The sequence below is a fragment of the Chiloscyllium plagiosum genome, unplaced genomic scaffold, assembly GCF_037043375.1.
Source record: "Chiloscyllium plagiosum isolate Xiang-an unplaced genomic scaffold, Cpla_swu_hap1 HiC_scaffold_18, whole genome shotgun sequence".
NCBI lineage: Eukaryota > Metazoa > Chordata > Chondrichthyes > Orectolobiformes > Hemiscylliidae > Chiloscyllium > Chiloscyllium plagiosum.
Genome location: NW_028270156.1, coordinates 74,607,080 through 74,624,579, shown reverse-complemented (window position 1 = coordinate 74,624,579; position 17,500 = coordinate 74,607,080). Strand labels below are relative to the sequence as shown.

At 53.2% G+C, this 17,500-nt stretch overlaps 2 protein-coding genes across 2 annotated transcripts in view; one reads left to right on the top strand and one right to left on the bottom strand.

Moving 5' to 3' along the window:
- nup160 (nucleoporin 160) overlaps positions 1–5,365 on the top strand; it is a 114,279-nt gene extending 108,914 nt beyond the window's left edge. Inside the window, exons 34-35 of the mRNA XM_043706438.2 lie at positions 4,495–4,599; positions 4,726–5,365. Coding sequence (XP_043562373.2) covers positions 4,495–4,599; positions 4,726–4,836 — 216 coding nt within the window. The 3' untranslated portion in view covers positions 4,837–5,365. The remainder of the gene's footprint in view (positions 1–4,494; positions 4,600–4,725) is intronic.
- A 5,553-nt stretch (positions 5,366–10,918) lies between these two features.
- The window catches only part of LOC122557984 (CD59A glycoprotein-like), a 6,757-nt gene continuing 175 nt past the window's right edge, over positions 10,919–17,500 (bottom strand). The window contains exons 2-3 of the mRNA XM_087996805.1: positions 12,310–12,411; positions 10,919–11,777 (exon numbers count right to left, since the gene is read on the bottom strand). Of these exons, the coding sequence (XP_087852931.1) occupies positions 11,566–11,777; positions 12,310–12,411 (314 nt within the window). The 3' untranslated portion in view covers positions 10,919–11,565. The remainder of the gene's footprint in view (positions 11,778–12,309; positions 12,412–17,500) is intronic.

Here is a 17,500-nt window from a genome sequence, read left to right as displayed (position 1 = left end):
CTCCCCGTTCCCATACTGCTGCCTGTCCCACTGTCCCCTCTCCCTCCCCGTTCCCATACTGCTGCCTGCCTCTCCCACTGTCCCCTCTCCCTCCCCGTTCCCATACTGCTGCCTGTCCCACTGTCCCCTCTCCCTCCCCGTTCCCATACTGCTGCCTGCCTGTCCCACTGTCCCCTCTCCCTCCCCGTTCCCATACTGCAGCCTGCCTGTCCCACTGTCCCCTCTCCCTCCCCGTTCCCATACTGCTGCCTGCCTCTCCCACTGACCCCTCTCCCTCCCCGTTCCCATACTGCTGCCTGTCCCACTCTCCCCTCTCCCTCCCCGTTCCCATACTGCTGCCTGCCTGTCCCACTGTCCCCTCTCCCTCCCCGTTCCCATACTGCAGCCTGCCTGTCCCACTGTCCCCTCTCCCTCCCCGTTCCCATACTGCTGCCTGCCTGTCCCACTGTCCCCTCTCCCTCCCCGTTCCCATACTGCAGCCTGCCTGTCCCACTGTCCCCTCTCCCTCCCCATTCCCATACTGCTGCCTGCCTGTCCCACTGTCCCCTCTCCCTCCCCATTCCCATACTGCTGCCTGCCTGTCCCACTGTCCCCTCTCCCTCCCCGTTCCCATACTGCAGCCTGCCTGTCCCACTGACCCCTCTCCCTCCCCGTTCCCATACTGCTGCCTGCCTGTCCCACTGTCCCCTCTCCCTCCCCGTTCCCATACTGCTGCCTGTCTCACTGTCCCCTCTCCCTCCCCGTTCCCATACTGCTGCCTGCCTGTCCCACTGTCCCCTCTCCCTCCCCGTTCCCATACTGCTGCCTGCCTCTCCCACTGACCCCTCTCCCTCCCCGTTCCCATACTGCTGCCTGTCCCACTGTCCCCTCTCCCTCCCCGTTCCCATACTGCTGCCTGCCTGTCCCACTGTCCCCTCTCCCTCCCCGTTCCCATACTGCTGCCTGCCTGTCCCACTGTCCCCTCTCCCTCCCCGTTCCCATACTGCTGCCTGCCTGTCCCACTGTCCCCTCTCCCTCCCCGTTCCCATACTGCTGCCTGCCTGTCCCACTGACCCCTCTCCCTCCCCGTTCCCATACTGCTGCCTGCCTGTCCCACTGTCCCCTCTCCCTCCCCGTTCCCATACTGCTGCCTGTCTCACTGTCCCCTCTCCCTCCCCGTTCCCATACTGCTGCCTCTCCCACTGTCCCCTCTCCCTCCCCGTTCCCATACTGCTGCCTGTCCCACTGTCTCCTCTCCCTCCCCGTTCCCATACTGCTGCCTGCCTGTCTCACTGTCCCCTCTCCCTCCCCGTTCCCATACTGCTGCCTGCCTGTCCCACTGTCCCCTCTCCCTCCCCGTTCCCATACTGCTGCCTGTCCCACTGTCCCCTCTCCCACCCCGTTCCCATACTGCTGCCTGTCTCACTGTCCCCTCTCCCTCCCCGTTCCCATACTGCTGCCTGTCCCACTGTCCCCTCTCCCACCCCGTTCCCATACTGCTGCCTCTCCCACTGTCCCCTCTCCCTCCCCGTTCCCATACTGCTGCCTGTCCCACTGTCCCCTCTCCCACCCCGTTCCCATACTGCTGCCTGCCTGTCCCACTGTCCCCTCTCCCTCCCCGTTCCCATACTGCTGCCTGCCTGTCCCACTGTCCCCTCTCCCACCCCGTTCCCATACTGCTGCCTGCCTCTCCCACTGTCCCCTCTCCCACCCCGTTCCCATACTGCTGCCTGCCTGTCCCACTGTCCCCTCTCCCTCCCCGTTCCCATACTGCTGCCTGCCTGTCTCACTGTCCCCTCTCCCTCCCCGTTCCCATACTGCTGCCTGTCCCACTGACCCCTCTCCCTCCCCGTTCCCATACTGCTGCCTGTCCCACTGTCCCCTCTCCCTCCCCGTTCCCATACTGCTGCCTGTCCCACTGACCCCTCTCCCTCCCCGTTCCCATACTGCTGCCTGCCTCTCCCACTGACCCCTCTCCCTCCCCGTTCCCATACTGCTGCCTGTCCCACTGACCCCTCTCCCTCCCCGTTCCCATACTGCTGCCTGTCCCACTGTCCCCTCTCCCTCCCCGTTCCCATACTGCTGCCTGCCTGTCTCACTGTCCCCTCTCCCTCCCCGTTCCCATACTGCTGCCTGCCTGTCCCACTGTCCCCTCTCCCTCCCCGTTCCCATACTGCTGCCTGTCCCACTGTCCCCTCTCCCTCCCCGTTCCCATACTGCTGCCTGTCCCACTGACCCCTCTCCCTCCCCGTTCCCATACTGCTGCCTGCCTCTCCCACTGACCCCTCTCCCTCCCCGTTCCCATACTGCTGCCTCTCCCACTGTCCCCTCTCCCTCCCCGTTCCCATACTGCTGCCTGTCCCACTGTCCCCTCTCCCTCCCCGTTCCCATACTGCTGCCTGCCTCTCCCACTGTCCCCTCTCCCTCCCCATTCCCATACTGCTGCCTGTCCCACTGTCCCCTCTCCCTCCCCATTCCCATACTGCTGCCTGCCTGTCTCACTGTTCCCTCTCCCTCCCCGTTCCCATACTGCTGCCTGCCTCTCCCACTGTCCCCTCTCCCTCCCCGTTCCCATACTGCTGCCTGCCTCTCCCACTGACCCCTCTCCCTCCCCGTTCCCATACTGCTGCCTGTCCCACTGTCCCCTCTCCCTCCCCATTCCCATACTGCTGCCTGCCTCTCCCACTGTCCCCTCTCCCTCCCCATTCCCATACTGCTGCCTGTCCCACTGTCCCCTCTCCCTCCCCGTTCCCATACTGCTGCCTGCCTCTCCCACTGTCCCCTCTCCCTCCCCGTTCCCATACTGCTGCCTGTCCCACTGTCCCCTCTCCCTCCCCGTTCCCATACTGCTGCCTGCCTCTCCCACTGTCCCCTCTCCCTCCCCGTTCCCATACTGCTGCCTGTCTCACTGTCCCCTCTCCCTCCCCGTTCCCATACTGCTGCCTGTCCCACTGTCCCCTCTCCCTCCCCGTTCCCATACTGCTGCCTCTCCCACTGTCCCCTCTCCCTCCCCGTTCCCATACTGCTGCCTGCCTCTCCCACTGTCCCCTCTCCCTCCCCATTCCCATACTGCTGCCTGTCCCACTGTCCCCTCTCCCTCCCCATTCCCATACTGCTGCCTGCCTCTCCCACTGTCCCCTCTCCCTCCCCGTTCCCATACTGCTGCCTGCCTCTCCCACTGTCCCCTCTCCCTCCCCGTTCCCATACTGCTGCCTGCCTCTCCCACTGTCCCCTCTCCCTCCCCGTTCCCATACTGCTGCCTGCCTCTCCCACTGTCCCCTCTCCCTCCCCGTTCCCATACTGCTGCCTGCCTCTCCCACTGTCCCCTCTCCCTCCCCGTTCCCATACTGCTGCCTGTCCCACTGTCCCCTCTCCCTCCCCGTTCCCATACTGCTGCCTGCCTGTCCCACTGTCCCCTCTCCCTCCCCGTTCCCATACTGCTGCCTGCCTGTCCCACTGACCCCTCTCCCTCCCCGTTCCCATACTGCTGCCTGTCCCACTGTCCCCTCTCCCTCCCCGTTCCCATACTGCTGCCTGCCTGTCCCACTGACCCCTCTCCCTCCCCGTTCCCATACTGCTGCCTGTCCCACTGTCCCCTCTCCCTCCCCGTTCCCATACTGCTGCCTGTCCCACTGTCTCCTCTCCCTCCCCGTTCCCATACTGCTGCCTGCCTCTCCCACTGACCCCTCTCCCTCCCCGTTCCCATACTGCTGCCTGTCCCACTGACCCCTCTCCCTCCCCGTTCCCATACTGCTGCCTGCCTGTCCCACTGTCCCCTCTCCCTCCCCGTTCCCATACTGCTGCCTGTCCCACTGTCCCCTCTCCCTCCCCGTTCCCATACTGCTGCCTGCCTCTCCCACTGTCCCCTCTCCCTCCCCGTTCCCATACTGCTGCCTGCCTGTCCCACTGACCCCTCTCCCTCCCCGTTCCCATACTGCTGCCTGTCCCACTGACCCCTCTCCCTCCCCGTTCCCATACTGCTGCCTGCCTGTCCCACTGACCCCTCTCCCTCCCCGTTCCCATACTGCTGCCTGCCTGTCCCACTGTCCCCTCTCCCTCCCCGTTCCCATACTGCTGCCTGTCCCACTGTCCCCTCTCCCTCCCCGTTCCCATACTGCTGCCTGTCCCACTGACCCCTCTCCCTCCCCGTTCCCATACTGCTGCCTGCCTGTCCCACTGACCCCTCTCCCTCCCCGTTCCCATACTGCTGCCTGCCTCTCCCACTGACCCCTCTCCCTCCCCGTTCCCATACTGCTGCCTGTCCCACTCTCCCCTCTCCCTCCCCGTTCCCATACTGCTGCCTGCCTCTCCCACTGTCCCCTCTCCCTCCCCGTTCCCATACTGCTGCCTGCCTGTCCCACTGACCCCTCTCCCTCCCCATTCCCATACTGCTGCCTGCCTGTCCCACTGTCCCCTCTCCCTCCCCGTTCCCATACTGCTGCCTGCCTGTCTCACTGTCCGTTCTCTCTGGGAACCTGATCCGAGTGACTGTAATCTCTTTAATCTCTATTACAGAGGTCCCTCTCAGCCACAGCTCCACCGGTTTGGCTGCCGTACACAGCTATTGACCAGTTACTGCAGGCACTCGGAGAGAACTCAGGCAACCTGAGTAATGTGAGGGTGAGTCTGAAACATTCTGAGACAGTCAGGTGTCATTGTCCCCAGCAACAGCTGCTGGCTTTGTTGATAGATATATCTGATGTGAAAGCACCTGGGTCTTGATAAGGCTGTCTGTTATTTCCTTAGCTGTGTGAGAAACTCCGGAGCAGGCTGGCTGATTATCACCAGCAGGTGGATCAGACAACTCTCGACATGAACAGCTACCGTCGCCAGCAGCAGCAGCAGCAGTTGTTGTAAAAGTGGGCCTGATTTTGGAGAGCTGCCTTGCTCCACTGGGCAGATGCAGTGCCTGAATGACAGGCAACATCCCAGTGACACAAGCTGCCTTTTCTACGTGACCTTGTGTGCCTCTACAGACTTGTCAAAGTAGGCATCATACAGAAACACATGTGCGCACATACACCCCCTGACAACGCACACGCTCAGACACACAACTTTGTAATAATGTCCAACTTCTGGTTCAACATCTACTTGTCCCATTGTCACTGTCCCTGTATCCAGAGCGTTCTGCATCTCTCTGTAACTGGGGAGGGTAATCCCTGGATCCCTCTGCCTTGTCTCCCTAAGCAGGGGGTGATCCATGGATCTCTGTATAGGGATGGAGCCAATGTGTATAGTGTGGGATCCCAGGCTCATTGTGAGCCAGTGACTATACGTAGTTTTTTTTACTGTACATGAATGCTGAAGATTTGCCTTTTTAAGGCTTTTTATTTATTGGAAGTTTTTTTCCAATCACGTTTCATAAAATAAAGGAATTAGAATTGTTTGTTCATTTGCAATCTCTCATTGGTGAATGTGTGGTACCTGCTGAGGTGAGACACTCCTTTTGTTGTGAGGTGTTGAGAAGGACATATGCAGGCCCAGAGCGGTTTTATCCAGGACTCTGTGCCAGGGGCTTCCAGTGTGCTGCAGTTGGAGTGGCTGAGGGGCAGGGCTTTCTGCCAAGGCCCCCTCCCCCATCAGAAACCTCCCCATCACACTGGTAGTGGAAATTGGAAATTGCCTTGAACAACCCTGGATAGAGCAGCTGTAGTCAACACTGAGCACATAACACTGCAGCATGCATGATGGGAAAGCTATGGAAAGTCATTGGCGTAGCATCCCCACATAACTTGGCATTACAGCCTCTGTTTTAATGCTAAACTATACCATTGAATCAAATCCTACACCCAAACTATAGCCAGAGTTTACATGAATTAACATTAGTTTGGCATTGCAAATTCTTGTTTTGCTGGTATCAGTAAAACTCAATGACTCCCAGCCACCTACCTAACCATGTTTTTGTGAAGTTAGTTGAAGAATGTTAGCCCAGTTATGAGCAGTTGCCTTTGCCATCTGAGTACACAGGGTAGGTTTCATTAAAGTGCTGCCCTGAGCAGGCACCTCTGACAATCCTCAGTACTCCAGGTCGTTCTGGTATAACGTGCATTTCATGAATATGAATTGGCTATATCCAAACAGTTGAGCAACTGTGTTAATGTGAACGTTCAACAAATGAGATTTGTATGGGGTGGGGCTGACACGTGTGCTCCCCTGCAGCCCCACCCTGTCACATTACATCAGAACGGCCTGTACACTGAATATTACTGTCTGCTTAACTGCTTGAAGTGGGGCTTGAACCTAGACATTCAGTTTATGGTTAGGGTAGTTTTCAACGCCTGTTACTAGCTGGTGAAGGCAAGATCCAGGTTAACTCATCCAGCCTGTTCAGTCATCAGATTACTAACGTCAGTGCCGGTTGAAGGCTTCTGTCTAGAATGTGCCATGTGTTTTCTTTCCTTACCTTCCACTTTGTGATCTTTAGTAGAGACAAACATTGACTTGGGGGAAGGATCACTCCATAACACACTAACCCCATCTCCAGAGTTCCACACAAACAAAAACAAATTGCTGGAGAAACTCAGCGGCTCTGATGAAGGGTCACCAGACTTGAAATGTGAAGTCTGCCTCCATCTCATCAATGCTGCCAGACCTGTTCAGTTTCTCCAGCAGTTTGTTCTTGTTTCATTGTGTTTCCAGCATTTCTGACATTTTTCTGAGCTTCCAGCCCCAGAACAAAGCTTCAGAGACTCCTCAGCTCACCAGCTCCTCCCTGGACAATACTGTGCTGAAAAGACGTTTCCAGACGCTAAGCCGCTGCAGTTCTGACCGTGCCTGTGTGATGCTTTGTGCTGAGGTTCTGAGGGATAGAGAATCCAAAGTGCCTTTTCTGGTTGGCACACCCTCCAAACAGGTTTCTGCTGCTGCCACAGCTTGAACACGCTCAATCACTCGCTGTTTTGTTCCAAATCTGGTACATTGCCCAGTGATGTGATAAAAGCAAGACTGGTCTGGTTTGGAACAGCTGAGGGTTTCAGCGGAGCTCACGGTCACCCCAGACCTGCTCAGTGAGTCACCAGCATTGATCATTTCCTGATTAAAAACTGCAGCTGCCCTGTCACACCCATTTAGAGTCAATAGCTGTGAAGCTGGAAAAGGACAGCCTCTGAGGAGCAGCAAAGTTAATGTTTCAGCTCAAAACGTTGACCTTCCTGCTCCTCAAGCGCTGTCTGACCTGCAGTGCTTTTCCAGCTTCACATCTCTTGACTCTGGCTTCCAGCAGCTGCAGTCTTCCTGTCTCCTGTCACAAATATGTAGCTCTCACTATGCAAGAAAACTGGACCCCTACGGAAGGGCTAATGAGAGTTTAGATGGGGCTTTGCATCATCTAATCTGGTCTGAAACAGCTTGGAGAGTGAGGGGGCCCAGCAGATCGCTAAGCAACATCGGGCCTCTGACAGGATATTTAATTGTGATGATAATTAGTCCTAATCCTATATCCATTCTCTGAATTTCAACAATTTTGTTTTGGAAGTATTTTGATTACTGCGAAAGTGTGGCGTGCCAAACAAGGATACAGTTTAACTGCGAGTTCACAATAGTTTCTGGAACATCAAGTATTGGTACACTGACCTTTTGTCCTTTGATATAGAGTTCTCTGAAGAGACCCTGTTGGATTGGACAGTGGTTCCTCTGTAGTTTAATGCAGCTCACAGACTGATGTATCTGACTCCAGCACTTACAAAACACAAAATCAAAATTGCACACCATTTCAGCTCTGACTAAAAGTGCGATCCATAAGATTATGTGGAAACTGGACAAAAATATCCCATCCAATCCACCAGCCTCCTTAACAAAATAACCTTCAGCAGAGTCTGGTCAATACTTCACCATAATCAACTCAAACCTTTCTTTATGAACAAGTAATAACAATTCCTGTCAAAGACAACACAGCTTAGAACAAAGCTCCCTATCACCTCCATCCCCACCCCCACTCACCTATTGTACTCTATGCTACTTTCTCCCCCCCCCCCCCCCCCCCCCCCCCCTCATTTATCTCCCCACTCTGTAGGCACCCTGCCTGTATTCCTGATGAAGGGCTTTTGCCCGAGACGTCTATTTTCCTGCTCCTCAGATGCTGCCTGACCTGCTGTGCTTTTCCAGCATCTGCAGTCGTTTTTACCTATCCCCATCAGCAATTCCCAGCACAGGGTTAGATACAGAGGAATGTTCCATTGAGCCCTGTTCACAAATAACTCATGAACTAATCTGTGCTAACTGTGTTCCATTGCAACTTATTAAATGCCATTTCTTAAATCTCTCAGCTAGGGTTCTGTTCCTTTCTCCAGAACTGAAACAGCTCAAAGTCACACCTGAATCTAATGTGATTCTGACAGAGATATACTTAGATTTAGATCAGATTCCCTAGTGTGGAAAGAGGCCCTTCGGCCCAACAAACCCACACCGACCCATTTCCCTCTGACTAATGAACCTAACACTATGGGCAATTTAGCATGGCCAATTCACCTGACCTGCACATCTTTAGACTGTGGAAGGAAACCGGAGCATCCAGAATAAACCCACACAGACACGGGGAGAATGTGCAAACTCCACACAGTCACCTGCAGCTGTGAGGCAGCATTGAGCCACCGTGCCGCCCCAGATTTGACCTGGCTGTAGCCTTATAGCGATCTTGCTGCTTTAGCGTTAAACATGTTTGTCTTGCACTGTCACAAAAGTTCTTAAATGTGTAAGAAGGGTTACTGGCACTTCCTCACTCCAACTGCCCAGTGACTCAAATATACACATAGCTAGTATATTCCAGTGGTAATTGGATTAGATTTTGGCTCTTAAGTCCCCTCTCAACATGTTTATTTGAAATTCTCCAGTCAATCATGTTTGAATGCAACTGGGGACAGGAGCCACGGTTCATTCATATTCCCTTAAGGCAATTGTTTTTGATGTTTCTTTCGACATTTAGTAGCTTGTCAAAAAGAACCACCTCATTATTCTGATCCCATGTTCCAGCACTTGGCTGAGAGCTTTGTATGCCTTGGCATGGTGAGTGTGCATCTAAATACTCAATCATACCATTTTACAGTACAGGAGGCCATTGGACACCCGTTGTATACATACCCACTTCCAAAAGAACAGCCCAGCTAGTCCCACTCTCCAGTCCCATGTCCATAGCCTTCTAAATTCATCACTTACAAATACATTTCCAGCTCTCTTTTGAAACCTCTAGTGGAATTCAGCAACGTGTTCCAAATCCAAACTGAGTAAAAGAGTTTCTCATCTCATTCCTCACTCTCTTGCTGACAATCTTGAAATCTGACCTTTACCCTGTAAAAATTGATTATAATTTTGAACATTTCAATAAGTTAGATCTTAACCCTTTCTGCTCCAAGGAGAACAAGCCTGCTTCCTGTCTGTCCTAGCTACATCCCTCTCAATCTCCTCTACTCCAAGGAATACAGCCCTAGTTTGGCCAATCTTTTCATAACAAACTCTCCAGCCCAGGTCACATCCTGGTAAACCTCTACACCCTCTCCAGTGCAATCACACCCCTCCTATAACAAGGATTCGAGAACTGCACACAATACTAACTACATTCTAACCAATATTTTGTACAGTCTCAGCATCACCTCCCTGATCTTAAACTCTGTGCCTCAGCTACTAAAGGCAAGTAGCTCACGGGCCTCATTAAACCTTTTATCTAAGTGTCCCTCTACCTTCAGGAACTGGTGTACAAGCATACCAAAATCCTACTGTTCAGATACTTCCTTGCCTTGTTAGTCCTGTCCAACTGCATCACCTCACAATTATCAGGACTCAAATTTCTTTTACCAAAGACCAGCCCATCTGTAGAGTCATAGAGATGTACAGCATGGAAACAGACCCTTCAGTCCAACCTGTCCATGCTGACCAGATATCCATACCTCCTGTAATTTAAGGCTATCCTCCTCACTATTCTGGATTATCTGTGAAGTTACTGATCAATCTCTTAAATTCAAATCTAAATAATTTATATGTGCCACAAACAGCCAGGGCCCCAACACGACCCCTGTACGACCTCACTCAGCACAGACTTCCAATCGGAAGATACCCTCTGTGAAACTAGATGTGGATACAATTGGCCTGAATTCCTTGGCTTATATTCTTTGCTATCAGTCTCCCTTGCAGGACATTATCAAAAGCACTACCCTTGTCTACACACCTGGTCATCTCTGTGAAAAATACAATCAAGTTGGTCAGGCGTCAGCTCCCCTTAACAAAACCCTGCTGACTGTCCTTGATTAATCCCTGCATCTCCAAACAGAACAGATTTGTTCTGTTCCCTCAGAATTGCTTCCAGTAGTTTCCCCATTGCTCAGGTTAGACTGACCAGCCTGGAGCTCCCTGGGTTATTCCTCTGTTCTCTTCTAGAATAATATTACCACGTTGGCTAGCACCACCTTTGATTGCGATTACAAGTCAATGAAATATGGTTTTAGATTTTACAAAAATCCCCTAGATTCCAGCCAGAAAGTTGGGAAAAGATGTCATAAAATATGATTTCACAACAATGTCTAAATGCTCTGCTGCCTGTGTCTGAAATTCCATTCCCAATCCAGCCCATGATTATAAACCAACACTGGCACCTGGACACCCTATGTGCTGACGTTAAAAATTCTCACCTTCATTTTGAATCCAGCCATGGCCTCATCCCTTCCTATGTCTAATTCCCTCTAGCCCCACAATCCTCACAGACATGGTTTCAGCTGCCTAGAGTTGAAGCTCTGGAATTCCTTTGCTTTCATTCTTGAAGATATTCCTTAAAACCTACCACTGAAGGAGGTGCTGATGGGCTGACATGTGTGTGAGACTTGGTGCTGAATGCTCCTGCGAAGCCCCCTTGGTGAGCTTGCTGATAGCTCCGGATGCCAGTGCCATCCTCTCAAGTGGGTAGCATTCCCCTTCACTTCCTGCTGATAGGCGGAACATCACAACAAACCCGGGCTCATCCCAAAAGATGACTTTTATTGTTCAATTGACGGAAGTTGTCAAATGCTTAATACAAAAGCATCAGCTAGCTGCTTCATTCAACATCATCTATGTTGCGTTACAGATGTATGAGCTCTAAACTGTTTCACAGATTCTAGTGCATATGGGGTTTAGACAAGGCTCAGCCACTCAATCTTGTCTATTGTAGTTTAACATAGGCATCTTCCTAGTCAGGGATTACCCACTGGTATAGGTCCACCTTGGGCTGTGTGGTGCCATGTTATAGCAGTAGCTAGGCCAGGCAGCTATAGATTATGAAAGATAAAGCAAAGGAGTTTAGTGTTTAAAACGCAACTGGAGTTCTAAGAGTTGGCAGTGGCTGACTGAAGCTCTGTTAAATGCAGGGAAGTGGAGAGATCCTGAGGGCAAGCACACATCCTGAACACTCCCATACTAAAGACAGGACGCCAGTGACCTCCCCTTCTGGGTTAGTTTACCAAACGGGAATAATGTCAGAAATAATGGGGAAGGGACAGACTGTTATAAAATCATACTCTCAAACATGGTTATATCCGGCAGATACAATTTGGTGCATTTGGAAACGCTTTCAGAGGCCAGCCTTCTGTTTCAGGAGGCATGCTGTGGTCACACTTGACTCCAGTTTCAGAAGCTGGCACTATGCCACCCAGCAACAGGAGCGAGGATAGCCAGCAGGCTGAGGGTCCCAGCTACCCTGGAGCTGCCACTTCGGGAGTTGCAGAGGTCCCAGTTACAGCAGCTGAAGGTGAAATCCAAATCCCTGCTGTACTCAGCCTTCACCGCCTTGACATGACATTCCCGATCAGTCCAACAGCGACGTAACAACCTGTGAGAAGCTGCAAACAAAACGCAATGCTTTAGTGCCTTTCAGTAGGAATTATCAGGAAGGAGTCAACAGGAGGAAGGATAGGGGGCTGGGGGAAATCCAGACCCAGCACCAGGCAAACTAGGCCAGTCTGAAAGAACTGACAGCAATGGACAGCCAAGGGCACGCGACCGGGGGAAAGAGGAATCACGGGGGCTGGGTTTGGGGAATTGGTTGGGTGAGTTGGTTCATGGGCAAAGAAACCGAGGCCGATCATGAGGGGGGAAGCAGTAGCTAGAACAAAGCAGCTGTGCAGAGCTGGGACACCTGCTGTCAATGCTTCATTCAGAGCACTCTGCAGGAGCCAAGGACTGCAGTGGTACAAGAAAGCAGCTCACCACCACCTTCTCGAGGGAAATGAGAGCCAGGCTATAGAAACTGGACCTGGCAGCAACAACAACAACAACAACAACAACACAGCCCGAGTGAACAAAAAGCACTCTGGGAATGCTTGGATTCAACACTACTTTTTGAAATCATCACAAGGGCAGACATTAACCCACCTTGTGTAACATTCAGACAGACATTGAAGTTTGCTGGACACTTCTCCTTCGAACACAACAAGTCATTGTCAGAGTCACATGTGTAACATGTAATAGCATAACCTGGTGCAGCGTCAAGACAGATAAACAAACAACGCATTAGTTTGACATGGTAAACTATACTTGTCACAACCAAAACAGCAATGATTCAGTGTCACTGTAAACAAGAGAGAGAGATGGAGCAGATACACAGCATATGAACGAGTGTGTGGGAGTGTGTGTGTGTGATTGAGAGACACAGAGGGGAGGTCTCCCTATATATCTGCTCCTCAATTTCCCACTGACTATGGCAGGGGCTTGGCTATATTTCAATACCAAAGTGATCGCCCACTTGTCTTGGATTTCCACCTATATAGCTTCACTGGACGTCCCATCAGAAATATCCTAAATACAACACTAATGATTTCCCTAATCCAAAATACCACTCCCCTCTCCCCCCACCCCCTTACCTCCTTTTCTACCCTTTCCAAAGCATGTTAACCTTAGAACAATGAGCTGCGGACCCTGTCCTTCCCTCAGCCAGGTCTCTAATACCTTTGATGTCCCAGTCCCATGTTCCTGCCCGGAGTTTATCTGCCTCACCTTCAGGCCTCTTGCGCTGAGGTAAGTGTGGTTTAATTCATCCATATTTCCTCGTTCCCTGCTGTGCCTGGTTAACTTGCTCCATTGAACTTCAGATCCAGCCTCAACCTTCCCTCATTACTGCTCAGAAAATGCCCCCAACCTCAGCCCCACCCCATCCCCCTGATATCCCCACCACCTTTACAGAGAGAGAGTGTGTGCGCGGATCAGGTTCAGTGAGGGTGATTCACTCTGGATGTAGATGAGAGACACAGTCAGTGAGTGTGTCTGCAGCAACTCCACTAAATGATCGCTTCTCGGCCTTTTGGCTAAGATTAAGTGTCTAAGATTAAGGCGGAGAAGGGAAAGAAGGAGGCAGAGGAATGGACCGTGGTGAAAAACAGGAAGAGGAAAACCCACCCGGTCACCAAGACCTCCCAGAAAAAGGGGAAAAGGCTGCTGCAGGTGGAAGGCACGGACAGCTCTTCGGAGAGTGAGGACGGAAGAAAGGAGGGTCGTCACCAAAAGAAGAGGCAGAGCGCTGCGAGAAGAAAGGAGAGCAGCAACTGCCAACCAAGGGACGAGCCTCCTGAGGAAATGGGAAACCACCACCCCCCACCAGGTGAAAGCCAGGCGGGTCCCACCGCCCCACAGCTCCAGGTCACTGGGAGCAGCGACCCTCTGACAGCCCCGCTGTCAGATATAGAAACAGACAGCGTGGACCCTGGTCTCGGCCCGATGACACCGAAGCGGGCAAATGGGCCGAATGAGGAACTGGACAGCTACCTCAGCCCAGCGAGGGTCCAGCAGTTTGCGGACTGCATGGGGATGCAGACAGCTACCCCAGAGGGGCAGGACCAGCAACAATCGGACATGGGTAACCTTACAACCTGTTAACAAAATGGGGTTTAAAATTGCAACTATCAATGTGCGCAGCATAAAATCTGCTGCGCGATGTGTTTCAACTCTGGCCTTCCTGGCCAACGTGAAAGCTGATGTCCTGTTTCTGCAGGAGTGTGGGATACCGCACCTCAGCAGTTACAGGAGATGGTCGAGCTTGTGGGCCCATGGGCCGTCAGTGTGGTCGGGGGGCAACGATAACCGCTCCTCGGGCCTGGGTATTCTGTTACGGGGAGGCAACTTCACCATCTCCGAGGTTAAGGAGGTGGTGGGCGGGCGCCTCCTCGTTGCTGATGTTACATACAGAAACGCTCCCGTGAGACTAATCAACGTGTACGCCCCAGCGGGTAAGAGGGAACGGTTGGCCGTCCTGCAGCAGCTTCCACTGTTGCTGGCTACGGCCAGGCCGGTCATTCTGGCCGGAGACTTCAACTGTATCATTGATGCAGATGGACGATCCGGCGGGGGGGGACAGTAAACTGGACGCCACGTCCAGAGCCCTGATGGACACGGTAAAGCTGCACGACGTCTTCAGCACCCCTGCAGACGGAGCGCAGCTTGGATACACCTGGTCACGGGCAGACGGGTCTATCCGCTCAAGGATAGATTACCTGTTTGTGTCCCGAACATTCTCGGTCAGATCCACCGAATTCAAGCCGGTGTTCTTCTCTGACCACTGCCTCCTGCTGGCCGACTGTCACCTACAGGACGAGCAGCGGGCTGGTAAGGGAACGTGGAAATTGAACACCAAGCTGTTGACCCCGGGAAACATTGAGGAGCTCAAGAGGGATTACGCAGGTTGGAGAACCGTGAAGTCCCTCTTTGAGTCTCCAGCGGACTGGTGGGAAACAGTAAAAGGGAACATCAAGAGGTTCTTCATCCTCAAAGGTGTTCAGGAGGCGAGAGAGAGACGGGGAAAACTGTCCCAGCTCCAGGAAAGTATGCAGAACCTGCTCCTGCTGCAGACGTTGGGGGTCGATGTCACGGAGGACCTCAAGGAGGTGAAGGGCCAGCAAGCCTCGCTCTTTGCCTCGGAGGCCTCCAAGATAATCTTCCGGTCCAGGGTCCGCTCGGTGGAGCAGGACGAGACGTGCTCACGTTTCTTCTTCCAGAAGGTGCACAAAGAGAGCTCCGTGCTCAGCAGCCTGAAGGAAGAAGATGGCTCGGTAACGTCATCTCAGGCTGACATCATGAGGATCAGCAAATCCTTCTATGCCAGTCTGTATGACTCGAAGCCAACTGACAGCGCGGCCTCCCAGTCATTCCTGTCCTCTATCACGGAGGTCCTAGACGACGGAACACGAGAGAGGCTGGACCAGCCACTATCTCTGGACGAGCTGACCAAGGCCCTCGAGTCCTTCGAAAAGAATAAAACTCCCGGAAGCGACGGCTTACCGGTCGAGCTCTATTCCGCTCTTTGGGACTTGATTGGCCGGGACCTGCTGGAGGTGTATGTCAGTATGCTTCGGGCAGGTACCATGAGTGAATCCATGAGGAAAGGCATCATCACCCTCATCTACAAGCAGAAGGGGGAGAGGGAAGAAATTAGAAATTGGAGACCGATCTCACTGTTAAACACAGACTACAAAATCTTGTCAAAGGTCATCGCCAACCGGGTCAGGTCTGCTCTAGGGTCGGTGATTCACCCTGACCAAACCTGTGCTGTGCCGGGCACGAAGATCGCTGAGAGTCTCGCACTCCTCAGGGATACGATCGCCTACGTGCAGGACAGGGGGGTGGACACCTGCCTCATCAGCCTGGACCAGGAGAAAGCCTTTGACAGGATATCGCATACGTACATGAGGGATGTCCTCTCCAAAATGGGCTTCGGGGAGGGAATCGCTAATTGGATCAGACTGCTCTACACCAACATTGTCAGTGCAGTCTCAATCAATGGGTGGGAATCAGATAGCTTCCCAGTCAGATCTGGAGTCAGGCAGGGCTGCCCTCTCTCTCCTGCCTTGTTTGTGTGTTGCATAGAGCCATTTGCCGAGTCCATCAGGAAGGATGCGAGCCTGAAAGGGGTGACTATTCCTGGCAGTGGGGGCCTGCAGGTTAAGGCCTCCCTGTACATGGATGACGTCGCCGTTTTCTGCTCGGATCCGCTGTCCGTGCACAGACTCATGTGCATTTGTGACCAGTTCGAACGGGCCTCGGGGGCCAAGGTAAACCGAGGCAAGAGCGAGGCCATGCTCTTCGGGAACTGGGCCGACCAATCCTCGATCCCCTTCACCGTCAGGACCGACCACCTGAAGGTGCTGGGTATTTGGTTCGGGGGGGCTGGGGCGTGCGCCAAGACCTGGGAGGAGCGGATCAGGAAGGTGAGACAGAAACTGGGCAGATGGAAGCAACGGTCGCTCTCCATCGCGGGAAAAAACCTGGTCATCAGGTGTGAGGTACTCTCAGTATTGTTATACGTGGCACAGGTCTGGCCTATCCCCAGAACCTGTGCCGCTGCAGTCACCCGGGCCATCTTCCACTTCGTGTGGAGGTCAAAGATGGACCGGGTCCGAAGGGACTCGCTGTACAAAGACCGGTGCAATGGGGGAAAAAACACACCCAATGCTACCCTCACCCTGATGGCCACCTTTGTGTGTGGCTGCATCAAGCTGTGCGTGGATCCCCGGTTCGCAAACACCAAGTGTCACTACGTACTGAGGTTCTACCTGTCCCCGGTGTTGCGAAGGATGGGCCTGGCCTCGCTGCCGCGGAACGCTCCGAGTAGTTGGACCATTCCGCATCACCTGTCCTTCGTGGAGAAGTTTATCAAGAAAAACACCTTTGACCACAAGTCCATCAGGAAGTGGTCAGCACGTAGTGTCCTTGAGACCCTTCAGGAAAAGGAGAGGGCGGATCCTATCGAGCGGTTCCCTGAGCAGATTGTCAAAGCCATTTGGCAGAATGTCTCATCGCCAGAACTTTCCAACAAGCACCAAGACATGGCTTGGCTGGTGGTGAGAAGGGCTCTGCCTGTGAGATCCTTTATGCACGCCCGGACTCTCTGCCGCACCGCACGCTGCCCTCGAAGCGGCTGCGGTGGGGGGAGGAGACTGTCACACACCTCCTTCTGGAATGTGCCTATGCAGAGGAAGTCTGGAGAGGAATGCAGTAGTGTTTGTCGAGGTTCGTCCCGAGCAGCGCCGTGACGCGGGACTCCGTGCTCTACGGCCTGTTCCCCGGGACGCACACCGAGACGAACATCAACTGCGCCTGGAGGATCATCAACTCGGTGAAGGACGCTCTCTGGGCGGTCCGAAACCTGCTGATCTTCCAGCTGAAGGAGTTGACCCCGACTGAGTGTTGCAGACTGGCACATTCCAAGGTCCAGGACTACGTGTTGAGGGACGCGCTGAAGCTTGGGGCAGCTGCCGCCAAGGCGCGGTGGGGAAAGACCACCGTCTAACATCTGCCTGCCTAACGAAGAACAGGGGCCCCACGCAGTCATTTGGGCTCCGCTGGCGCCTCAGCTCAATGTAATCGCATCAATATGAATGATCACCCTGTTTCGACACGCAAAGAAATGGAATGTTTAAAGAATGATGACATGTCCAATTGTATAGATTAAATATATGTGAATAAAGTATATTTTTGAAATAAAAAAAATCTCCACTAAATGAGAGTGAACAAAGGAATTTGGAGAGTCGGCGCCCTCCCTGATCTCCATCCCTTTCCCACTTTGCTTAAAACTGAC